Genomic DNA, 27,165 nt, shown 5'->3' with positions numbered 1-27,165 from the left:
ATGCCATCAACGTCTGCATATGGAGTATATATCTACCAGTTTATACGATATTCTATGGCTTGTGTTTCCTACTATGAAGTTATTAAACCAAGAGTTCCACTTGGTGAAGTTGAAGTCATCCCTTCGACAAATTTATTGACGCCATTACGAGGTGGTTGACCGGTATTGAATATCTGTTTCACAGATATTTTCCAATCATCGTAACAACAACCCTGTCATGCTTTTCCCCCTAATGTGACATACCGAATAAGACTTATCACCAGATTTGTACTTACATGAGCAACACGACGGATGCCACGTGTCGAGCAGGATCTGTTTACCCATCCGGAGGACACGAGATCACTTAAGTGCAACAGCATGAACATTGAGAAGATACAACCATGTATTTCACCTTTATAAGAATGACATTTGCTAGACACAATGCAATAATGAAACAAACCCCCTAACATTGATTTTTACAGTCTTGTAATTTTGCACTGACACTATCGTCCCAGGCTAGCGGGAGGATTGCACGCTCGAAAAGATGTTTAAGCAGGCCTTATTCAATATGATCTCGGATATTAAAAAGGATATTTTTTAATACATGTAATACCAATCGGAGATATCATGAAGAGCTGATTATATATAATGACGATGACAATGGCAGCATCTTTACCGAGAGGAAAGTTTAAATTTACTTCGATAAGATGTCGAAGTTACTGGTTCCCGAATTCAAGAATCATTTGTATGTCTATAGAAAGCGGTTGCAAGGTTAGGATTAATAGTACCTGTAGTAAAGTTTACGACAATGCAAACGTCCTTAACTAAATATTACGTTGCCATTTTGGACAAAGTTGTATATTTCAATTTGGATATACCCCGTAATGTACTATTCCGACACGCTGAGTATATGTTGTAACAGGATAGATAAATCTGTAATAATTACCATAAGCACATAACTCTGACACATACTGTGACTATAATGCGGTCAATCCGTGCTTGTTCACCAAAATTTTAAATGCTTTGCGAAGAAGTAGCTAAAATCCTTTGTTTTCTATTTGCATTTTTGAGATCAAACTGATTTGGCATTCAATGCAAGTACGCTACTATTGCATGAACATACGGATTTTTTGTTATGAAAATTTGCTGTTACCAAATGTTAGAAATTATTTTCAATAAAGGAATATATCTCCCTCATGCCAAGCTGTGATTCTTTGCCCGGATTTGGTTATACTATTTTTACCTTTTTAGATTATAGCTCTTTATTTTTTTTTATATTTTGATTTTCAAATATTTTTGATTCGAGCATCATTGAAGAGACATGTGTTGTCGACATGCGCATCTGGTGAACGCAAATTCAGAAAAGTTTGTGCCAAATAACGATACTTACGGAGCACAAAAATCAATAAGAAACGTTGGTGCTTTTGGCAGTGGCATATCTTGTTCATGAATTTCAGCTAATTTTCTCGCTATCAGCTCGGCATATGTTCCGGACGTCAGGTCAGACCTCTGTAGATGTTCACACTAAATCATAAAAAAACAGTAAACATTATTGTGACTTTTAAAGCTGCAACAAATAGTTGATATTTTTCTGCTGTTACCAAACATTGACATTTCTGTTACAGTTTAAATTTGAAGCGGGTAAAATAAGATTACTTTGTTAAGGTGTGTATTGTATGCAAGTCGTTGGCTATGCCCGTGTCTGTGACGTTCTATATTTGAATGAATATCTTCATGAAATAACTGTAAATTATCTAGTAAGTGATTTTGTAAACAAGAACGGGTTCTGACTATTTTCCGCTATCTTCCAGTGAATACAATATCCCAGAGCCGGTGTTTTCTATCATGATTTCCATGAGAGAGGGTTACAACTATTAATCTAATTGTAAAGTTGAATTCAATATTTAGAAAGTTTGAAGTACGCCCCCCAGGAGTGGGATGAACGTTATAGAATACATTTGTCACAGATGATCACGGATATGTTTCAATGGTCTTAACCGAAATCCCTTCTCTTTTTCCTCGAATTTTCCCTTTTTGCATGAATCTTCTCTTTTTTCTCTAATGTGAGAAGTCACCGAATGAGAATCATTATCGAATCAGTACTTACCATTAGCAAAGGGTGCAACATGTACAGCAAGGTCTGCTCACACTTCCAGAAGACCAGATATCACCTGGGTTTTGGGGCTATTCCAATTGCTCAGTCATTAGTTTTATATATACTAGTATTGTTTTGTGGACTTTACTTAATTCATTGTTTTGCCATGGCACTAATAGTTTCTCTCTGTCTTATAAGTTTTTCGATACAAGATATATTCTGACGGTTTTAATCTAGAACCGTACTATGATATAATAATATTCTAAAACAGTAAAGATCATTTCTATGACCGACTCTTTTCACATGGTTTCAGATAATTACGAATTGATCCCAACTGTAAGTAGGAATTCCTGATCAATCATAGGTGTGTTTTATGTTCTGTTGGAAATTTGGCCTAAGATGAATAATTGGATAATCAGAGTAAAAATACCCAAAGGACGATGTGAATTACTTTTATTGAACATTATTTGAAAAGGCTTTGAGCATTCTTATGTCAATCACATTTCTCTCAAACTTGTTTTCTTTTTTTAAGATGCAAATTCATACAGAAGCTCTTCCAAAATTACGATAATCCGTTAATTTCAGGGCATACGATACAGTTTCGATCCCACGGTGATTTTTTTACGAAAATTTGCAGACAAGCTATTATACACCTAGTTAATTAAAATAAGCAATACAAAATATACTTTCATGTGCAACTTTTAGAGATAAATGGGATCAATTTTTTTGACATTGACTTCAAATTTCAGTTTCTTGGACATATCTATCCTTTGAACAAACATACATAACTTTTTTGTTTCAAAATCACTTTTAAAAAATATTTGGAATATTTTTTTACATAAATATGTTGTAATTTTATGTATCAATTTTTGTAATTAGGTTATTTTTATTAAATGTTTATGATTTAAGAAAAAAAATGTCTTTTTTGCCGTATATTTTATAATCTTAAGAAAAAATCATCGGTGATTTTTTTCATAAAAATTGGTACAACTAATCTTCATACATAATCAATCCAAATATCATTTTCAAAAAGAAAAAGAGAGGTCGATGTACTCCTTTTCGAGATAATGATTAAAATCAGTCGAAAAAGCATCTTTTCCCAATATTGCACAGTTTGACGTCGCGAAAAATAACATTTAACGTTATCAAGTTATCAATGTCATTATCTCCGTTGTTACAATATCGTTTGCCCTTATGTCATTTCAGATTTAGGCATTTTGTGTCAGCTGTTCGGACTCCTAGGAGGATTTCCAACGACACAGGGAAAATATTTTGCCCGTTATCATTCACTTTTCTTTTCATGGTAGAATTTAATAGCATTTAAGAGGTCATTTACCAAAATATAAGCATATTTAAGATTTCGTTTCTAACGATTTGAGAACCAAATAAAGCCAATGCTAAATATAAGGTAAAAGTCCGAGTCGGCGTTTTCCCGCCATTTTTTAAAAACTATACCCGCACTTTAAGTATTCGATAATCATGTAATTGATAAGTGATAGATGTAAAAGCAACCTCACCTTCAACCCGATTCACAAAATCAGAAATATTTGAGTTGTAGTTCAAGAGAAAAAATAGCAAAACTTTTATGTGCAGGACTGACGGACCAACTGGCATACTTAGTTTTATTATGCCATAAACGGATTGCGGCTAATTACATTCCGGAGCTCTTTTGTTCATTCCAGGATTTTGGTAAAATTAGCGTATCTTTAGTGTTTTGTTATTTTTTGTGTTTTGTTGACTTTTGTGTGTCTTTTTGTCGTTTGTTTTTGTTGCCACATTGGCGTTTTCTGCCTTTCCTTTGATATAGTATATTTACTATATTTATTATCTTAAATGTGATAAAGGTAGTTGAGAACACTGCTGGTGAAATTTTCCTCCACGAGGGTATCACCAGTTCAACAGTCAGCACTTCTGTATTGACGTTGTGACATTGATATGGTCATAATTATAAATTAACTGTTAACAAGAATTTGATTTTTTTTTTTAAATATTTAGTATTGTGTACCCTAGGAATATAATACATTAGCTGCATTTGGCAAAACCGTTCGGAATGTTGGGTCCTCAATGCTCTTCAACTTCAAACTTTATTTGTCATTTTAAGCTGTTTTGATTCGAGCGTCACTTATGTATAGAACCACAAATTCGGGCCCAGTCGGAAAGAACATACGAGAAAGTAGCACATATTGAAACAAAACAGTTCCTACGCATAGCTGTATCTTTTTCAATAGGTGAAATAGTTGGTTAGTTTTGGTTTCAAATGAAAGGTTGGGGACTTGGAATCACTGTAGAACCGTTGTTGAAAGTTTCTTTTAAATAATAAAAAAGTATATAAAATTATAAAAGGTGAGCACATTTGCCCTGTTGTTCAGATCAGAAGTACCTGTTTTTGTTCTATCAAACCTCCGGGAACCAGTACGCTCTAATATGCAATTAAAGGTATGTTGAATTTTTCAGCACAACTCAGGATAAGGTATAGTTCTGACATGAAATGACTGCCACTTTATTCGAATTTAAGGTTAAGTAGCAAGTAATGCTTGAAATTGCAGAATTTAACATAGAAAGCAATTGGGCAATGAATTAGTGGTTTTATACCTGATGAGTCTTTTGTAGACGAAAAGTGCGTCTGACGTACAAAATGTTAATCCTGGTATCTATGATGAGTTTATTGATTCCAATATGTCGTTATGGTAACCGTCAATTTATTAATACTGGTTCTCTGTAACTATTTAAACTCTTACATAGGGAGTGTGGCACACATGGTCATCGATTTTCTTCAAACTTCACACACTTCCTAGTCTTGATGAAACAAACGAAAAATGGCAAAATTTTGGTTGCTATGCATATCGGTTGCCATAGCAACCGATGACCAGTTTTACCTGTTCTGGATAAATATGATTTAAGCTGAAAAAGTCTATTTTCAACATAATTTTTCATAGTAAATAAATAAGTGAAAGAATAATTTTTTATGATTTTATTAAATATATGCATTTTATTAATGTAATTTAATAACTGATATCTTCATATCAATTTTCAATCATAACCACAAATACCCCCCTTTTTATGTGGTTTGCATTAGGTAAAAAATACCCTTTTGAGGTCATTTTTGAATGCTCACCAAATTTTTTTGCGGACACCTGAGTAAAAGTCAACCATGAATTCATAAATACAATAGTCTTATCTTATCAATGACGCGAAAAAGTCATGGGGAAGTATGTCTCATTATTTTGTTACCATGGATACAAAATGCTTAGTTTTAATTTTTTCAGAAAAAAAATAATTGAAAAATTGTGAAAAAAAAATGTTTTAAAACCTAATTCTGCAGTCAGAAAAAATAAATAAATATACAATTTGTAGAAATGATTGTAATCATCAAAATTTTAAACATATTCATATATAACGGTATTATAGTTTAAATTCAAAAAGAATTGTGTCGCTATGGAAACAATTTCATGATGATACACAAGTTTAAAACAATTTAAAAAAAGTTCCAGTTAGTTTCTTAAATGTGCACAAAAGTAGGAAAACTAAAACACTTATCAAGTTTCATTGTATACACACATGTGTATATAATAATAATTTTGCTAGTATAGTATATCGATAATGGTGTTACCACTTGAAGGAAACAAACACAATTTCTCTAATCTTGATAAAAGTGCTGATTATGAAGAAATTTCATGAAAGATTTTGTGAAAAAGAAATGATCGATTAGTTGTGGTTTGCTTTATGTCCAGTGTCAAACATCTCATGCATATTTCAGAAGAGAACAAAATCATTTAATTTAATAGAAACATTGTAGGCCCTGCTAGTCTAGTGACCAAAAATTAATTAAAGGTAATAATTTGATACAATTCAACACAATAAAAAATAGAACAAAAAGAGTGAGACGTTGATCCTCTAAATAAATGATAATTGACCATCTAACCTCTCTTTGTATAAAGGAAAAAATACCTACATTATGAGCTGTTTATTTTCTTATTCATTCTTAAACTCAATGTTGAAATGGCAAAGCATGCATAGCTATACGTTTTGAATAATATTCGTATTATTGGATGATGAGTATCTATATGAAGATCATTTTTGAGTTAAGTTGAAAAACAAACAATTTCAGAAAGGTCCTGCAATAGGGGTAGGCTTGGATGAAGGCGGACAATTTGAAATATCACTGGAAATCGGGATCAATTAGACAAGGACAGAAATTTCAACTGGTCAACTAGGGAGCCCCTAAAATAATTAACGCAAGCGTTCTTTAGCAAACAAATGGCGTAACCAGCCAGGTTGGGTACAGTCAGCCGTCGATCCGATGGTCCCTGCTATCCATCCGACATATTTCTTGTTTGCCGTTCTGGCCGGGGAGGAATTTTTGAGATTTATTCCCAAAGTTCCATTTCTCTACGAGGACCCGCGGAAAATCTGTCAGCGGGCAGCTGCGGGTCTTACGACGAGCAGCCGTGGGGGGCGGGGGGGGGGGATATAACATCTAGACAATTTTCATATAAGGGGTCCCACTGACTGCCACAAGAGAGGGCCCGCTACATACATGCTTCAGTGATTCCATATGTTATCAACCAAATGTTTCCAATGAAAGGCGGGGGTAGGTCCTTCGGGCCCCCAGGTTCCGATTAAAGTAGCACTATCTTAACATTAGTAATAGGCATTGGATTTTTCAAATTTGAGAAAATAACGATTATCTTTATGGATTTTTAGCAGCAAATTAAAAAATATTGACAATATGAAAACTTAACACAGGGTAAAGTTAAAAGAATTATATACATGTAGCTGAAGGACGCCCCCGGGTGCGGGAGATTCTCGCTGTATTGAAGACACATTGATGGCCTTCGGCTGTTGTCTGCTCTATGGTCGACTCGGGTTGTTTTCTTTTTGACACATTCCCTAGTCCATTCTCAATTTTATGTACATATAATTTGATTTTCACTGAAAGCCCATTACAGAAAGATGTTTCTCAAAATTGGTATATTGGCTTTCTTTTAACAAAAAAAATTAGATTTTACTATGAAACAGAACTCAATGTTTATAACATATTATACATGTGACTTTTTGTCCGTGACTTTTTGTCTGTGACTTTCTGTCCTACATTCTGACAGTTATCTTGACCAGGAAAAATGACTATATACCTATTCATATGTAAAAGGCTTTGCATCAAATTTATAGAAACACTTAGATTGAACCATTAATTTTATCAAATAAGAAAATATAAAATGATTTTCAAACATATTAGCAAACGATAAATGTATTGACTTTCGGATAGATTTAAACTAAGACAAGGCTCTTGCATACCTCAAGTTAAGTCCGCGAATATGTTTACTTATATTTTATGAAAATATTTTAAACTACCAAGATATCGTGCATACAGGGGCTCAGGCATACCTCAAGTAGTCCTCAAAATGTTTTTTTGTTTGTTATGAAAATATTTAAAACTACCAAGATATCCTGCACAAAGCTCGGGCATGCCTTAAGTAGGACGTGGAAAAAATTATTTACTGTTAAGAAAATATTAAAAAACAAACTATATTGGAAATATCAACTTACATGTATTTGTGGCCTACGTCACACCTTTTTTGTGTTACTTTATATTTGTGATCAAACTTGTCAAATTATAACCGGTAATATACGACATGATTTACAACACAGTAAAATACAATCTACTACTCAATACTATAAAAAGTTTTAAAAACCCCGTGCTCGTCACAGTACCCTTAACTGTTTTTCCCAGGTTTTTTTTTATTATTTGATAAAGACTTTACCATTCAATCTTAATGTTGTTTTTTATAATAAATTTTAAACAAATCCTATAAGATAAAAATAAATATTAGGTAGTACAACATTCAGGACACAGTCAACGTTGGTCATGTCAAGTTTTTTACCCAAAAACATATATTTTTCCTATTTTTTTTAATAATGTAAAATAACAAAGAAACGTTAGAAAGGTCACTTTTTCGGAATTTTTTATAAATTTTTCTATATTTATATATTAAATAATGAAATTTTATTATTATTTCAAATTTAACATATATCTTTTAAGAAATCAAAGAGGTTATTAGCATATTCGTTTTGTCCTGTCATTGTCAGCGTTGACAGGTCGAGTTTTCTGCAGATTTAAAGAAGTTTTCAATATGTTTTCTTATATTTATGTATTGAATGGTCTAAATTTATTACAATTCAAATACATGTATGACATGAATCCTTTGAGAAATAAAAAAGTTTTTAGCATTTTCGCGTTGGTCCAGTCATTAGTGTAACCCACCAAAGGGAGATAATTCGTATTGTGAGGAATATTGCACATGATCATTTTTTAGAAATTAATTTCACATGTTTCTAGGTAGATTCCTCATAACTTTTTTTGCATTTTGATAAAAACAAGAATGAAATTAATTGTTTTTGTGTTTCTTTTTAATAGATGTAGCCGCATAATTTCACAGCACTACACCAAATATTGTATTTTTCTCAAAAATCCCAACTTTCTCCGCTGTTACCATGGTAACCAACCAATATATATATCGGTTGACATTATTTTTCTGACTAGGCTTATAGGATCTACATATCAGCCAATTTTCAGAAAGATCGGTGATTATGCGTGCCGAAAAAGTTTAAGTGGTTACAGAGAATGAGTATTAAATGTTTATATCAGTCCTTTTTTCTCACAGATGTATTGGACCAGTTTTTGTATATGGAGCACACTCTTGATAATGAGGTCCGTAAAGTGTAAGCATGCACGAGCAAACCATATTAATTGAGATATATTACGAATTACGATAGTATCTATTGTGTAAAAATGCTAAGAAATTAAAAACCCACGAAAAACAATCAGACAGAGATTGACCTATCCAAACTTCTACAGAAAATTTAGACAAATTGACAAAGTAGGTAGTATGATAAATTTTTAGCCCCTTAAGCTGCAAAAATAGTGACATTTTCCAATCCTTTCAAGGAGAAGGTATAATAAGAGTCATTGGTCCCAGAGCTTGCACAAAATAGTAAACTTATGCAATCCTTTCATAACTATGTTAATCATATTAATAAATGAACCAGTTGAGGTAATCTGTAAATTTTAGTGCAGTGTTGTCACTATGACGTCGAAATGGATATATTCAACATAAACATGCATTTTATGCATAATTTTTGGACAAAATATATATCACTAAAAGCAATATCCAAAAGGATATTTTAAAATTTTTAGCATCTTTGTAAATGAGTGAAAAGCAAACTAAAAGAGAAATAGCAACAATTAGGAACCCAAATATATTGCAAAAGTGAATGCAACACATATCAGTACAATTACCGTATAAAGCTCTTCTATTCTGCCTTTATCACTAAATCCGTAGCATTTCGGTCCCAGATTTAGTTTAGCTAAAAGGAGGAACACACATAAATTGTTGATAAGAAACGTTGGAAATTGCTCTTTTGCGATTTTTCCATAGATCCTAACCAGAACCTGTTTGTGTTCTTGTCCATTGGCTCTCCATGTGCATTTGTATATGTGGTTTGTGGTTGGTCTCCTAAAGAAACAAAGGAAAGTTTTAATAAGCATAGGCCTTGCGCCCCACTGATAGCCAACGAGTATAAATCATAATGTATATATATATATATCTTATTAATATCTCAGCTTGAGGACTCAATTGAATATTTGAAGATCTTTAACATGTTTTGCATACCTAAACTCACAAAACTTCCCAAAACCGTGGACTATTGCTTCATTTCTGTTTCCAGTAATTTCTATAACTGATGTTTCTATGCTTTTATCTAGGCCATAAGTTTGAATTGTTTCATATTCTGTCATTTCGGGGACATTACAGTATGTCCTTTGCTGATTGTTGAATGCCATACGATAACCTATAGTGGTTTAGATCAACATTATTGGACTCTTTTCCTCTGTAAATATCGTAAACTTGTATATGTATGATGGCTCGTTTCGAAGGTTAGGGATTTTCACATATAAGGTAAAATAACCTCGGTGCGAAGTGGGATAACATTTTTCACAAATTTGAAAACCCATAAAGACCACACGTGATATTGCTTCATCAAGTAAAAATCCTTATTTTCAAACGGGTAAATTCTAGAGAAATTCAGTTTTGTACACACATTTAACTCTTTCACTTTCACAGCGGTTCAGTGTACGGAATTTTAAGCGGTACGGTGAAGCAATTTTAAGACAATTTGTTCGCGTTAAGTCTTGCTTCTTTGACAATTTTTGACGTTCACACGTGGTTAAGGGCTCAAATTAATACTAAGAATACCAGCAATGTGATTCAATGAGCATCAAACTTCTGTGATTTTCTCTTTAATATCGATTTGTATCTTATTGTCAAGTACGTTCACTTAAAAAAAATATATATTTCAGATTATTTTCACAAAATAATGTTATAAAAGTATAACAAAAGTATAAACAAAAACTCAAAGGCAAATAAAAATGGGATTCCATAAAATCTGACAAAATCAAACGCGGTCAATACTGGAACAAGTGAAAAACAACTGCCATATTTCTGACCTGGTACAGGCATGAACCGATACAGAATAATGTTTATTTTGAAGGAAAATATGAACATTTTTAATATATGTGCAGTGTGTTTAGAAGCATAAAATCGGAATAATAATTCTAATTTGTACCTAGTTTAAAATGTGTTTCCTTGTATACCATCTGAATCAGAAACTTGAAATGCACTAAAATTAATGGTCATAACTAACAAAATGTTATGAAAAAGAGAAACCTCAAAACATATTCTGCAGATTTTTAGCGAAGTTGAAATAGATGTTATAAAACATTGTTTCGTATGGGATTGCCTATGGTAAAGTTGAAAATACCTTTGTTCAAATGAAGGGACATGTATATGTCAAGAAAAAAGGTAAATTTAAGGTATGGTTTCTCCTATATTTGCTTAATATCATGAATTTGGGGAAAATATATATCATCTCAACGCATAATTTCTAAATGAAACCAAGCTGGACGATGTTTTTCTTATTTTGTTCTCTCACTCTTCCATTGAAACTTCCCTTGAAAAGGCCAAATTAAGTTTAATGCTTGAATAAACACGATTTAGACAGAACATTGTGTCAGGGATTGGATTTAAACGGGAAAAGCTTCTGAAATCGTTTTTTTATGTTACGGACATCGAGATTTCATGGCATATAGCACGTATTTCCTCCTTCTATACCAATATGGCAACTTGTCTATCTCTAAAATACATGACTAATTGCTATTCCACCAAAACTATACCCTATTTGCGCAACTATGTGGCTCTACACGACTTTTCCACCATGGAATTCGTATTTTTTTCCGCAAATCATGTGACTTTTGGAAAAATACCACGTAAACCTTCTTTTGAGGCGCATTAAGGATATTGGCCTATTTAAAGAACATTTGGAACAAAATATATAAAATTAAAAATCACTCAGAGAACAATTGAAGGTCTATCCATCCCAAATTTGCATCTTTTGATAGGAAAATATTCAATTCCGATTTAAAATGTCAATTTTGCTGTCAGAAGATCGCTTATATTACGCTGATTCCAAAAAATATATGGTAATTATATACTTATGTTAAAAATAAGGAAGATAAGAAGTACTTCCGTTTACAAAATTCCACTTCCGGTTTTAAATGAACCTTAATTCTTAATGATTCTTAAAATAAAAAGTTCTAGTAACTTTTACATAAAAATAATAGAAAAATGTCTACTTTCGGTTTAAAAATGTCAAATCTAGTTGTACTTCTTCAAGGTAACCCAATGACTTTATCATATACTATAAGAAGTTATGACAAAGGTCAAAATCTAGAACGTCAATTTAACCTTTGGCCTTTACCAAGATTTCATGGTTATAAATCAAGAAATTCAAATCAAAAGACCGTAGTCTTCACTATATATGGTTAATGAGTTACACTGTAATGTTTAATGAGTTACACTATATATGATTAATGAGTTATATGACCATACAGCTAATTTTGAATATAAGAGGGAAACAAACTCCCATTTAATGTCAACGTACCCTTTTAACCAAATTATATATGTTACAACATGTCGCAAATAACAGTTAAGTAAAAATATTTTGTCGATATCTTATACGGTTTCTGAGGATAAGCAATAATAAGCCAAAATCAAAATTTAAAACATGACCTTGACCTCATTTCTTTTTAAAGGATCAAGGACCTCAAATCAAAAGACCCTAGGTCTCCATACCTTATGGTGAACCAGTTATAATTACATTTTACTAATTTTAAATACAGAAGGGGAAATAAGTCTCTAATCCGGAAAGATTCATTCTGAGGACCTTCACTGAGATAGCTGTGTCAGTGGAGTAATTGTTAATAGCATGTGCAATACTGTTGTTGAATAATAAAAAAAAAGCAACTGAAACAGAAAAAAAAACATTCTGAGGACGTAACGAGCAATTTGGAAAAATACATTTGTCCCTTTCTTTTACTGTTTCGAAGGAGTAGTCATAAAAAATGAAGACAGTGTTCGGGGAGATAACTCTTATAGGAAAAGTGTTTGGTTATACCGGGTCAGTTTCAAAAGCGTTTAAACTGTACAATATCATATACAAAATATCTAAGCGACATCTTTTGAAACACCAATACAGTGAAAAAAAAGATAAGGCGGAAGAAAAAAAAATAAAAAAAAAAATATCAGAACAAATCAAAAGTTCTTTCCACGGAAAAAATTAAGACCTAACAATTGTGGAATTGATTATTATTGTTTTTAGTATACACAAATCTTTCAGATCAATTACGTGTTTGTGATAATCCTTTCGATTCAGTTGACAGTTATGACTTTTCGAATATTCACACTACACTTCCACACAATCTTATCAAACAGCAAATGTCTTATTGCAAATGTATTTCCTTCAACTCACAGAAAACTGACTTTTGTTATAAAAAGGTAAATGTTTTAGATGTATTTACTGTAACTGGTATGAGTAAACTGGTAAATCCATAAAAGTGCTTCCGACGCATGAAAAAATGAGTGTTTTTTTCTTTCATTAATTAGTTAATGGTAAACTCAACAACATTTACCGTTGTCTTGATGATATTATTGCTTTATATAATTTAGAAGTCTCTAATTATATGGCGGAAATTTACCAAGGGGAACTTATTTTATATTAATCTTATTTAAATATAAAGATATTGAAAATATAAACCTCAATGATTGTCATTTTTTTTTTTGACATTTCAAATTCATACGAGAAACCCACTACCATTAGTAAACGTACATAAACATACTAAAAATATGTCAATAATAAGCATCGCTTGCTTAAACAAACTATGTAAACAGCAAACTGTGATTGTTTTGTCTAGTAAAATTATAGATATTATATAAGGTCTTGACATGAACCTTTACGGACTTTTACTCAGTCCTTCAAATCTTTAAGGCAAATTAAAATTGACATGCAAAGGTTTCAAATTTTCAAAATTAAATAACAAATTAATCAGAATCACATTAAAAATTTAATGCACTTGAAGTATAACTGATCATCCATTATCACCTCAAAATTTTGTCTGGCCATTACAAATAAGACAACATTGTGATGGTCACATTTACAGTGACCATAGAGCATATTTTCAACTGCTAGTATTCTGATGGTTAAAAAACACAGGATTTGTCATTGTCGTTAATTGTTAGTCGATTTATCGAATGGCGATGGTAAAACAATAGTTGATACGTTATCCAAATCCACGTTTCCTTGTGTAATTTTGTATTTATAGAAACACATAAGTAATAAAGAATATACTGAACATACTGTATAATAAAATGTGATAACATCTTAAATATTTTAATTAGAAATACTTAATCTGTTAATTAGAGTGACAACATTGATATAATGCAAACTATAGTGTTAAGAGCTACATTTGTGAATTTTAAAGGTATATACTTTCGTTTTATCTGAATTTGCTTCATATTATTTGTAAATGTAAGATACAGATCTGTCAAAATTTGATTGGCAGACAACAGTCTAAAATGAGGTATTTTTTTCCTAATGAAATTCAACATCTACGACGTGCTCTCCATGATACAGTTATGATCATGTATAGGAAAACAATAATACAACATGATTAAATTCATAGTTTCTTGGTTATAGCACTAGCATATAATCATAATAACTTCGTGCCTCTTTATAGTAAAGTTATAGGGTTGTTGTTAGCATTAACTGTACGTATACGATCATTATCAGTTTCATGCAAAATGTAAGGATGTTTGTTTAGATACTTTACAAAACTGGAATGTAACTTTCTATTAATTTATAAGAATACATACTGCCGATTCGATTTATTTCTTTTCCATGCTATTAATTGATTGATTAATTGTTTGTGTGTAAAGCCATTTTAAGCACTCGTGGGTATATCGTCAGTTTTACAGGCATAAGAAGCCCGGAGAGAACCACATTCCCTCGGCAGAAAAATGGCAATCTAGTCAATTAAGGTTTGAGTATAGAACGCACCTTCAAGGTGTGAGTGAATGTGAATCAAGTCAAAACATGATACCAACAACTTGATTTCATCTTTAACTAACTAAACAAAAATATGGTCAAAAAACAGTTTAAGAAGACAGTATCAAATGACATCCACTGAATTAATGGCTCCCATGTCGGCATAGGTAAGGAATGAAAACAACACGTTACAAATGTCATGCGTCAGAAGCGCTTTTCTGGATGTACCTTCATCAGGAACGCTCAAAACTGAATATTTGAATGACAAGGATGTACAAGAACCAAAACAGCTGCGAAGCTATATGACCAAACAGAACATAAAAAGAGCCGTTACCATCTAAGGTCAATATTGCCTGAGTTGAAATCTTAGTTTCTTATAATTTCAAAATTTACTAACGGAAAATTTTAGAAAGATTTGTTATAAATCATACCAGTACCGAAGTACTGACTACTGAGCTGATAAGGTAGCAATATACAGTTAGGAAATAAATTAAAACTTACCCTCATAAATTTTACCATCACCTTTTCCTTACTTTCTTATAAATCAAGCTTGCTGTTTGTGTCATATATGTGCATATGTATGTAATCAGTATCTTCCATAGATTTGATATCCAGTAGTTGAAATGGTTATTGATACTTTCGTTTTGGTGTATCAATGGCAACAACCAGCATGTATTGGCTATACAATATTGCAAAAAGGGGGGTAAAGATGTCACAAATTTCCCCAAAATTTTGCCAAAAGTGGAATTTCAATCCCTTAGAGTGATACCTTTTCTGAAACTGTTTACATATATCTATCAAGAGATGAAAAAAAAATTATATGGCCTACGACTCATTTTTTTGTAAAATTGCGTCAAAAAGTTCAAGTAAAAAAAGTCTTTGTAAACATTACAAAAATTTCTGGACCTATGGCCAGTTTAGCTATGAAAATACGTACAGACAAACAGAAAATAGTCCATAAAACATGTACAAAATAATATGGATGTTCTTATAAACCCACTTGAAGGCTAAATTAGTCATCAGCTGTCTAAAAATGAATTTTATTGCAGAATAACTTTCATACTTGAAAAATCCAACGGGGCCAAAATGTGAAACTACACTTCTAACTGTGTATTGCTACATGATACCCTCGAGGACTGATAGTCCACCAGCAGAGGTACAGTGGAGATCACTTCTAACCTCTCATTAGAACTGTCAGTATAATCTGTCATAGAACTGTTCTAAACTGTCCTAGAACAGTTCTACCTAGAACAGTTCTACCCTAGAACTGTTCTAAGTAGAACTGTCAGAATCAGTTCTAGGTAGAACTGACTAAATCAGTTCTAGGTAGAACTGTCAGGATCAGTTCTAGGGTAGAACTGTCTAAAACTGTTCTAGGTAGAACTGTCCAAATCAGTTCTAACCGCAGTACTGTCAGCAGAACTGACTAAATCAGTCAGGACTGTAGAACAGTGTTTTTGACTAAATCAGTTCTAGGTAGAACTGTCAGGATCAGTTCTAGGGTAGAACTGTCTAAAACTGTTCTAGGTAGAACTGTCCAAATCAGTTCTAACCGTAGAACTGTCAGCATAACTGACTAAATCAGTCAGGACTGTAGAACAGTTCTAAATGACGTCACTGCAGTAAGGGCATCTTAGAATTTAGAAAACTTTGAAAAATCAGTTCCAATTACTTTACTGTTTAATAGCAGATTTTCTATATTTTTACTGATATCGAAGCGGATAGAAAGGTTATCAAACTCATCGGAGAAATATTCTTATATGATCGCATACATGTATCGATCCAGTGCTGGAAAATATGAAAACAACGTGTCACAAATTTAATGCGTCCGAATTTGGTGGTATAACATTTTTGTTAGCTCTCAACCATCCGCTAATCTGAACAGTGATAATCATTTTTAAACCAAGTTTAACCTTTATAAAAAGGTATGGAGTGTTTCGCGCTATCAAAAATTACGTCAACATGTAGCAGCAATTATTGATCGGGTCTTGAATAACTATACTTTAGTTTTAATCCTTATCTGCCGTAATTAACATTTTATTTTTGTTTTGTACGTTTTTATATCTCATTGCAGCTAATAGCACATTTGCCAATCATGATACAGCCAATCAGAACCGATATGTGTGAAAAAAAATAAGTTCAAGATGGAGTGATTATCGAATGAAACTTTTAGCTTCACACAGTGGTGCGATTCAAATACAAACAGAACGTTTATTTATCCGTATCACTTCAACATTATCAAGTAATCAAAATAAACTGCCTGAGAGTATTTATTGATATGAATTTGACGCGACATTATATCGCAAGGTCAAACAGTAAAGGAAAAAGTATTCATTAATCGGGTTTAGGTTCGGATCTTAAATACCCATACTGTAATTTATCATTATTTTATATCTTCTACTGATCTCTACTGTACGGGACATGTTCCAAATTCTGTACTTCATTTTAGTCAATAGAACCTTGGACATAAACAAAAAGCATTACTTACAAGTAGATTATTGCTTAGTTCCACATTTTGAAATGCTCTCCTATGCACCAAACAATAGTATCGGCTAATTTCCAATTTGAAGTAACAATTGTTATCGGATTCAGGGTTAAATAAATGGAACTCCCCTCTCTGTAGCTTGGTTTTAAACTACGTACAACATCGATGAAAATAATGCTGAAGTAGCAAATGGAACATTGACATTTTAGATTTTCACCGAAAAGTGGAAAGACCTATTGATTTCGTTCTGATTATTATTTTTGTTTTCTTCTCCCGCCACTTTTATTTCTTGCATGTAATTTTTGTTTTGCAAGATGTCGCTTAGATGTTTGGTGTATGATATCGCACAGTTCCAACGCTTATGAAACTGACCCTACTTAACTGAATACTTTTCTCTGTAAGAGATGTCTCCCCGAACACACTTATGTCAGGCGAAAGTATACAAAAACTATATATTTTGGCTATCATATGAGAAAGCAAATTATTTCCTTTTTTCAGACTAAAGACTAAAGACTAAAAAAATAAAGAAACCATATTTTTTCAAATCAGTATGAAGAACCCTATGATTGGACGCCATAAGTAACTTTGAGTAAAACTGATGTAGCTTTTATCAATTAGGGAAAAACATTCTACTGTTCTCTTTTAAATTTGTATTTAATCTTTATACATATCTGTTAAACAACATATTAACCGGCACAAACTTAAATGCACAAGATGCTCATTTCGACAATTAATTGAAGGGGAAACTATATCTTCAAAACTGTATTCAACATTAGTTTTTAATCACAAGCCTTGAAATAAAATCGTTGACCAGACCAATAATGCTATTTTCAAGTAGTACAGGGATGCCATTTTCACCTAGAGAGCTGCTACTTACGGTACTTTGTCCTCCTTATGAATTATTACAGTTCCGAGTGAACGGATCAGTCCTTTCAAAATTATCTGATGCTTGTTACTCTATATATTTATCAATAGTAACAGTATGCAAAATACTCACCCGATTTCTTCACAAGTGAAATTACTGTCATCTATCGAAAATTGTGCTTTGCATAATTCCAGACATTCCCTCTTTCGCTTTTGAAAAAAATATGGATCTGTAAAAAAAAAAGGCAGACATGGTGATTCTTACATCGCATAGCGGATAATCCATACATCGGAGTTAGTTTTTGATTGTAACCTTTATTTCTCGTAATAGATTAATTAGATTGGAACACAGTTACACTAAGGTTGCCTTAATATTCTCTTGTAAATTGTTTGTTGTGACAGTTGGGGTCATTTAACTACAAAGACGATATCAACATACAGCTGAACCCTTGAGTGACAACATTCTGTCGAAAGCCTATTCAGTGTATGATTAATATTTCAACAAATAGACGACATTCATGTTACATGTTCACGTTTCATGTCTTGAAATTGTATTTAAACAGATTGACAACTCCAAACTGGGATCTGTAAAATACGGCCATGCTATTAAGGGAGGTTACTCTTGCCTTCAAGAGCAACTTGCCGCCTGATAAGCAGGATAATTATTTCTACATCAAATACCGTATATTTTATCAATATTTAAGAGCATTTTAAAAGAAGTAAAAAAATCTATCAATTTATAATAGGAGAGTGGTAGGAATCATTGTTTATTCAGTTGACAATACACGTATGACAAAAAATAAAAATCAACGCAACAGGTGTACTTATCAACAAAAACAATTGACTAAAAAAAAATCAGAACTAGGAGTTATATCAGATGTATCGAAAGGTATGTCTTGCTATGTAGGAAAGTTTATTGCATTTTATGTTGTCGAATCTGGTAATTACTTACATTTGGTATGAGGTTTTAGCACATTCAAGCATTTAGTATAATGTATGCAATAAATTGTGATGCACTTATAGCCTTCCCTTTGTATTTAGTGGTCTAGTCTTTATGTATCATATTGAACTGGAAGGAAGAAGTGTTACTTAACTAAGAAATTTGTGACAGCTAATATGACTGTCGATGAAGTGTGTTGTAGACATTATATGCCTCTACATGGAGAAGTTCATCATTTGCTTTCATGGGAATGTCATTCATCTGTTTGAGTAGATGTCATCCGAATTCAACCATTACATGCATAATATTTATGAAGTACGCAATACAATGGCAAACAAGTATACACACATGTCATCCTCGTCTTTTTTGCCGATTGTAAACAGAACTATAACTTAAATAATGATTGATAGAATGCTGTAAGGTCTTTTAAATTCTCCTAGATATCATCATCTGCTATGCAATCGGTTTGTAATGCTAATAATGAATAATTTCCCTCATGGAAAAGAAACTATATATATATGTGCTCAAACTTTTGGTGCACACTAAATATGTATCCTTTTCTTTCTGAACATAGAGTTTTGTTCATCAACGGATGAGTGTTAATACTTAACAATGATTTAGACCTATACGCAGAGAGTATTGGTTGTCTAAAGGATCAAGTTTATGATCAGGAGTTTTACATTTATTGTTATTGGTAATTTGAGTTTTGTAGGGTTTGTTGTTTGAAAACCATTCTAGTATTTTCTAATGGTATATTTGAAAGTCACGCTCATAAACATGACAAGAGTGATCATTCTACAAATACTTTTTTTGTAAAAATTTCCGCTTACAAGTAACATCTTGTCTTGGCGGAGCCTGAGCCTGAGCCATTATCCCTTGGATCTACAATAAACCAAGATACATATGTACAAATAAATCAATAATAATAATAATAATAATAATAATAATAATAATAATTAATAATTATGATATTAATAATAATAATTGGTTTCTATGTACTTTTCTATGACATTATTACAAATAGGGCTGCTTGTGGTTTACTCATCATGATAACATTCGAAGAGTGCAAGAAAACTTTTGATTTGATAAGTTTTTCAAGTTCCATATTCTAGATTGAGAATTATGTAAAACTGTACAGCAAATAAATTCAATAAAACGTGACACCAAATCGGCAAAATCTGGTTTGTTTGTAAAGAACAGTTGGATTTGGCTATTTTTTAGGTCCTTTTTGGTTTATAGCTCTTCAACGTTTTCGATCCGTATACATCATTGGCTTTCAAATATTCGGCTTTGAGCGTTCCTGATGAAGATAAATCCAGAAAAGCGCTTCGGACGCATTAAATTTATAACGCGTTGTTTTCATTTTTTATGATGATATTGTTCTTGACCCCACTTACTATGAAGAGTAAAACAATACAATATCATCGTAAATAGCCCTTTCCAAAAATTAATTTCTGGAAGCACGAATTTTACTCTGAATTTATAATTTTAATTTTATTTTCGTCTCAGAATAGCTAGTCTTCTTGAGTTGCAATTTATCTGCTTTTGTTGGTATGCATGTAACGTTACATATGCTGGATTGCTAACTTTTGTTGATCAACCAATTATTTATTATTTGAAATAAGATAAATTCAATTCTGCATTACTCTTGAGTATTTTCCTTATTTCAAGCCTTCGTTGACACGATCACAACAAAAAAGAATAGAAAGTTCAAACAAATTTGTGCCAAATATTGACTTGGGTGAACAGTCCATTTTCAACAGTTCAAAAAGGGAATGAAAGCTGTGAATGTAACTTGAAAGCCCAGCCCGAGCGGTTCAAACAATTTATTTATTACCTGTTTATTACATGTATAGAATATATTTTAGCAGCAAACATACTTATTTTTCTAATTCAATTTGGCATTTAAGGTTAGTGAATCTTTTAGTTTTTATGAAATATTGTATGTAGTCAGAACAATGTAAATTTAGATAATTGCTCTTTGAATAGAGCCTTTTTTAAGGGGGTAGGCCTTGGTAACCCCAAAATTTTCCTCTCGTTTTTTCTTATATTTACACCATTGAAAAAGGAGCGGTCCATGCATCATCTGTCGAAGTCTTGTTGAAATTCACCGTTGCATTTTATGTTTAGGGTATATTGAATATGACCAGTTTTGGGGTACCCTAAAAAACGGTCAAAACACTACTAGGTATATATTATTGTGTGTTTTTGCAAATGTTGTCATTAGGAATACCCATGACTGTTAAAATGCATAGAATAAACATATTTTAAAGTAAATATAACTATCATGATAATACGTGTAGCCTGAATGTAAATAAATGATTTTTAATTATTGATAAGGCGAAAATTCTGGCCAGCTAACTATGCCAGAAAACAAAAGAATGTCTTTTAATTCCTGCAAAAAAATTGCTTAAACATTTACTGGTTATAAATCTTGAAAATCACAATCTTTTATTGAATTTGACCGCTTGAAATTTTCAAAATTTTTAAACAGGTTGGCTTTTCAGGCACAAATAAAAAGGAAATTGTTTGGACAAAATTTGCACGTGACAGGTGCATTTATCTCCGATGTTAATTGAAAAATACGGCCAGTTTTCTTGCCTAAAAGTAGGTGATTTTCTCCACCTCCCTCCAACAATAAAAACTAACCGCCTTGATATATCGAATAATGCTGAAAAAGGTGTTAAAACCAACAATAAATCAATCATTCGGTAAATAACATAACACGTGACTAAATCACATATGACATTTGCGCCGATTTTTTAAATTTTCGATCTTTCATTTGCGCCGATTTTATTTTTTCATTTGCGCCGATTTTGTACAGATAAACTAAAGGTGAATGTTTTTTTTATTTATCATTATAAACCTCTTCCGTTCGCCGGTTGTACATATGTTATGAATGGTCAATTATAACAAAAAAAAAGACATGTATATAACTGCTGTCCCCTGCAAGTAGAATTTTGTCTTTTTCATCTGGCTCAGAACTGGTGTTACGCTAAGCACAGAGTATAAAGACAAATGGTAAATGGCTATCGCAATTTTTCGGGCTACGATTCCTTCCCCCAGATGGAATCGAAGACTGCTTCATGTTTGACATAATGATAATGTCTAACGCTCCTTCTGATGACAAATGTCATGCATTGTTAGACTACGTACTAAGTACTTATTTGATTATAATTACGCTCAACTTCACGTTATGCACCTCATTTCTGGGCAGCCGCACCCATTGAAAACTAAGAGGATCGACAAATAACAGTTCAGAATCATTACAATGAACAAGTTATAATTAACATATATACAATTAGCTAACGGAAGAGGTTTACAATGATAAATAAAAAAAAAAAATAACGGTCACCTGTATAAATTTACCTGTACACAAATCGGCGCAAATGAAAGAAAAATGGGCGCAAGTGAAAGAAAAAATCGGCGCAAATGAAATGCAGATCGGCGCAAATGCAAAACGCCGTACAGGTGCCTTCTTACCTTTCACCTGGTCAAGTATGCTATAGGTGTGAACATTTAATCACTAAAACAACAGCCTACAATAATTGTTTTGTATTGTGTAATTTTATACATAAGGTGAGACGTAAATAAAATATTGAATTGAATTGTTTACATAAAAGGGGGGAAAGTAATAAAATTGTTAATTGAATATCCTAAGGCAGAAATAGTGTGATAAAGGATTTTTCACTATACTAATCCTTTATGTGATGTATGGTTTCCAACCAAAAAAAATATAAGCATAACTATTGGTGATAATTTATACCTATTAAAAGTCTCTATGTAACCAAAAAAAAAACGGACACTTTGAGAACGCCTAATTTGACTTTTACTATCTTTTTTTACTGCTTCCGGCGCACACATAATTATAACACTACCGTAACAGAGAGAAAAAAGAACAATTTGATCATCAATAATTAGAAAATTATATTTTCAATCATGATTAAAAGTAGTTTTATTTAAATAAAAAAAACGCAGAAAGCGGTCTATTACATTTATTCATCAGACAAACCAAATATGTATGGTAACAATCCGATCGGTATTGTTTGAAAAATCGTCGTTGTTGGACTCTTCGCATGAAGAATTAATATCCTTTTCTTGGTTATTTTCCACACACAATGGCTCAAATTGATGAGGTCAATTGTCTTTATAGTTTGTCAGTAATCGGGAAAAGTGCTGTCAATACCGTCAATAGTGTATCGGCATCGTCCAGTTAGAGACATTTTCCCAGCTTGTAACCACTGACGTAAGCACGATCACGTGATCGTTATCTAATTAAAAATCATTCATTATGACAAGCGCAGGATTCTTTGACCAGAAAAATGCCGATTGATCAACTTTTGACCAGCAAAATTGTACAAAACATGTTTTAAGACTAATATTTATTAATCTAATAACAAAAAAAAAAAAAAAAAAATCGTGTCACGTCTCCTTTAAAATGCTTGTAAATTTAGTTAGGTGTAGCCACAATTCATAAATGAACCTTAGATTTTAGTAAAATAGCATGATAACCTATTTTGGACAACAGTACTGTTCAAGACTACCCTTCTATAGTACTAACTGTTAACAGAAGGAAATTAGAACCCAGATGAAGTGTTAATAGACTGCTATCATACATCCAAGTACAGTAATGATCATCTCCAAAATTTAGTTACGCTTGAACTTGGGAAATCACAAATCGCATATTACATATTTTTTTTTTTTATTTTGAATATTCTGCCACTGTGAATTTTCAAATCATGAATATTAACCAAACAATAAAAATAAAGAGCTCCGACAGCAACGCATGATACGCTCGTCAATCTTTTAGCTCGAAAGTTCCAGAACTCCGCAATGTCATATCAGAAATGTTTGAAAAAAACAAACCAAAAAAGGGAGCGTATTTCAATAGATATAAATAAGCCTACAAAGTTTCATGAAAACTGCTCAAAGCTTTTTTGAGCTATTGTCCGAAAACTAGATAATCCCCCCTGTTTTATGAAATAAAGTTTAAATACTCGGAAACGTAAAATCTTAAATTTATAAAGATCGAATGGGAGCTTACGTCAATATTTATAAACAATTCCCCAAAGTTTCATAAAAATTGATGAAAGCGTGTGTGTCATTGTCCGAAATGTTGACGACGGACGGACGTACCGGACAGACGGACGCACGGACGGACAAACAACTATACACCATAATACGTCCCGTAAATGGACGTATAAATATTGGGTTTAATTCGTTCCAATTACACAAATTAATGAAATATGTTATTCACAAATCAACGGGTCTTCCGTGATGCTGATAACTTCAGTTAAGCACACCCGTGGTGCTACGTTAAGTATTATAGATACACTGGATAAGCTTTGATTCTTGAAAAGGAAATCATGAGCCTGAAGGGCAAATGGTTTGTTTTTCATGAATCAACGCGTATCCATTGTGTCTCTAACTTAAACTATTGTGTTGATGTCTTTTAAAATTAAAGCCTTTTCTTAACTAGGAGGTATTGTAAAAGAGTGTAAATAACCATGTTATCATGTTCAAAGACAACGATGCATTAATAATCAAAGATCACAATTAATTGGTTAGAGAAATACAAATTTAACATAACACGTCTGACTTTGTTTTATTAAGCATCTGAATATTATCTGTAATTTTCAAAATAAGACATATTCGAACTTATTTCTAAGCATATATAATAAGTATGTTACCCAAATTTCTGATCAAAAACTAATTCTAATCACATCACGGTTTACTCTCAATTTGCGAATAAACCTCTGGAGCGATATGTGGTAAAACAGGTGAAATTATACTATCTTAATAAAAAAATTAAAAAATGGACAAATTGAATGTAATCATTTTCTTTTCAAAAGCGTGAAAAAAGCCAATAATAATCCAAAACTATTATTACAAAAATATCCACAAAAACATACAAAATAAGTAAAACGAAAAAAAACTAAAGAATAGGGACAACAAACAGAACACAGGGATTCGAACCTTAACCGACTCTGTTCTCCTAACATGACTCTCCCAACGCGGCTACCAACTTATACATATCATATACGATTGTCTATTATGTGTTATCACTCTGTGTCCGTTGTACCGATGTTTATAATATTATTAGTTACATGGTGTGTTAGTGACCTAATACGATATATATGGGGTCAGTAAATTCCATATGGGGATTCGAGCTTCGCTCTCACCCCATATATCGTATTAGGTCACTAGCTCACCGCATAGGCGGATATAGGGGGCGGGGGGGGGGAGGGGCTGCGGGGCCCGCCCCCCCTTTCGTGGGAAAAAAATTGGTTGATTATATAGGGAATCACTGAAGCATGACTGGAGCGGGCCCCCCATTAGGTCAGTCAGCGGGCCCCCCTTATGAAAAGTTCTGGATCCGCCACTGCACCGTGTAACGAATTTATCTTACCGACTACTAGTATCTTCCCATGTGGTATTAAGACTAGCGGCCTATCAAAGTGATTTAAAAGACTTCAATACTTATTTTTAACATGCTTAAGAACCTACTTTCATTTGTCCATACAAAAAAAAAAATGCCAACAATAACAACGTGTTAGCTTTAAATATGTTTTACGAATGTATTTCAATCGTTTATTACCAGTTTCTTCGTCTGTTTAAACCTTTCAGATGTCATTTTTGTTTTAAAAGGGAAGTAACCCCTTACTAACCCCATATGGTTGCTAACCGTATATGGTAACTAACCATGTATTTTTTAGGACACCCTATATGAAATATATATGGTCACCACGTGTAGTCGATTAATCAATCATATCCCCATAAATCTATAGAAGGTAAGATAAGTTCATTTATAAGTACGTCTGAACCAGTGACGACTCTACAACAGATCACCAGCAGTGTTGGTGATACAAGGCTGAAAATACATTCTGTAAATATAATTCATCTAAACAACAGCCCAACAATGTTAGATCTGTAAATTTGCGGAAGCAAACTTTTTGTTCTTCCCTGGCCGGGATTCGAACTCATGCTACTGAGATATCGTGGCACCAAATCGCCTTGCACTATGCCCGACGCGCTAGACCACTCGATATATGTTCATTTATATATTTATATGAAATAGATATCTAAATTGCAACCCATTGTTATCCGAAAGAGTTCGTAGAGGTGTTGATGTCAATCACACATAACAGACTTCAAGAAGGAGTTAGATTCCCAGTGAAGGCGTATAAAAATTACAAAAGTAAAAGGTAAATTTTTGAATCAATTTCATGAGTAAACAGAAATCAGTAATAAAGTGGCCGATTCAAATTAATAAATAAGGCACACAAGGGAAACAATTGAATATAATTTGGTGAGTCCATTTTAGCGACAGATTTAGGAAGCGTTGTTTCTGGAAAAAGAAACCACGGAAAATGAATAGGATGACGTCACGGCAATGGTTTAAACAAAGTTATAAGAAACGGTTTATGCACTTCAATCGCAGGAGGGCTCATATTGGTATAAACATAAAATTATCTATATTCGTTCGAAATTCAGCATACCAATTTGTAACTGCGTTACTGAACTTGAAAATTGATACTTCAAACATCAACCAATGAATTATTAATAACAATACCACTTGCACTGTACCCAGTGCTACGAACTAGACATAATATAAACATACCTCTAGTTTTTAATCGTCGACCAAATCACATATAACATTGTATGCACAATTGAAGTTGCTTGAAGATGTGAAATATATGGATTTCCTTATTTGAAAAACTAGAACATGTAAAGGATACAATTATTATTTATCATTTAGTTATAATTTTTATACATACCTCATCATTTCTTGGAACAACTCTGTGATATATTATTTTCTCCATTAAATAGCCACACAATCTCTTACATTTAGTTCCAGACTTTGAAGTAAATAGATATTCTAATAACCGTATTAAATAATAAACAATGTATTACCTACATATAATGTTCTATCCCCCTGTATGCGCTGACTGAAACTGACGAGGTAAAACTATGTACCTCGTATATATATCTAGAATGAATGAAATACGAACCACGTATTTAAGTCATTTGTAATAAAACCGATCTTTTCACCCGTTTAAATAAAACAGAGGATTTTTTGTCACGTTGATACGTACGATCATTATTACAGAAGTAAACCAAAGTAAGCAGAACACGTTATCGTTTGCGATTGGGTCATATACAAGGTTGTTTTATTTGATAATCCTTATAGGATGAAACATGCCCCTAACGAATTTTGTTCGCAGAAAAAAATGAAGACTCTTTCTTCCGAAGATTAAAACAGAAATTTAGAAAACAAATATCCACTTCATTCAGTTTAGGGCTTAAGGTGTACCTCTTGTAACAGGTAAACATGAATATGCTCAACTGAACGTAGAAACAATTCCG

At 32.6% G+C, this 27,165-nt stretch overlaps 1 protein-coding gene across 3 annotated transcripts in view; it reads right to left on the bottom strand.

Annotated features, from left to right (window-relative positions):
• LOC127706247 (choline/ethanolamine kinase-like) overlaps positions 1 to 26,870 on the bottom strand; it is a 45,519-nt gene extending 18,649 nt beyond the window's left edge. The window contains exons 1-5 of one of the 3 annotated variants that reach the window (XM_052210751.1): positions 26,713 to 26,870; positions 19,629 to 19,680; positions 17,992 to 18,088; positions 9,372 to 9,588; positions 1,370 to 1,503 (exon numbers count right to left, since the gene is read on the bottom strand). In XM_052210751.1, the coding sequence (XP_052066711.1) occupies positions 1,370 to 1,503; positions 9,372 to 9,588; positions 17,992 to 18,088; positions 19,629 to 19,668 (488 nt within the window). In that variant the 5' untranslated portion in view covers positions 19,669 to 19,680; positions 26,713 to 26,870. Of the gene's footprint in view, positions 1 to 1,369; positions 1,504 to 9,371; positions 9,589 to 17,991; positions 18,089 to 19,628; positions 19,681 to 26,576; positions 26,673 to 26,712 lie in introns of those variants that run through there. The other 2 variants (XM_052210752.1, XM_052210750.1) reach the window with 2 other exon arrangements.
• Between the last annotated feature and the right edge of the window lie 295 nt (positions 26,871 to 27,165).

This window comes from Mytilus californianus, unplaced genomic scaffold (genome assembly GCF_021869535.1).
Source record: "Mytilus californianus isolate M0D057914Y unplaced genomic scaffold, xbMytCali1.0.p SCAF_6, whole genome shotgun sequence".
Taxonomy (NCBI): Eukaryota; Metazoa; Mollusca; class Bivalvia; order Mytilida; family Mytilidae; genus Mytilus; species Mytilus californianus.
This window is presented reverse-complemented; position numbering and strand designations above follow the sequence as displayed.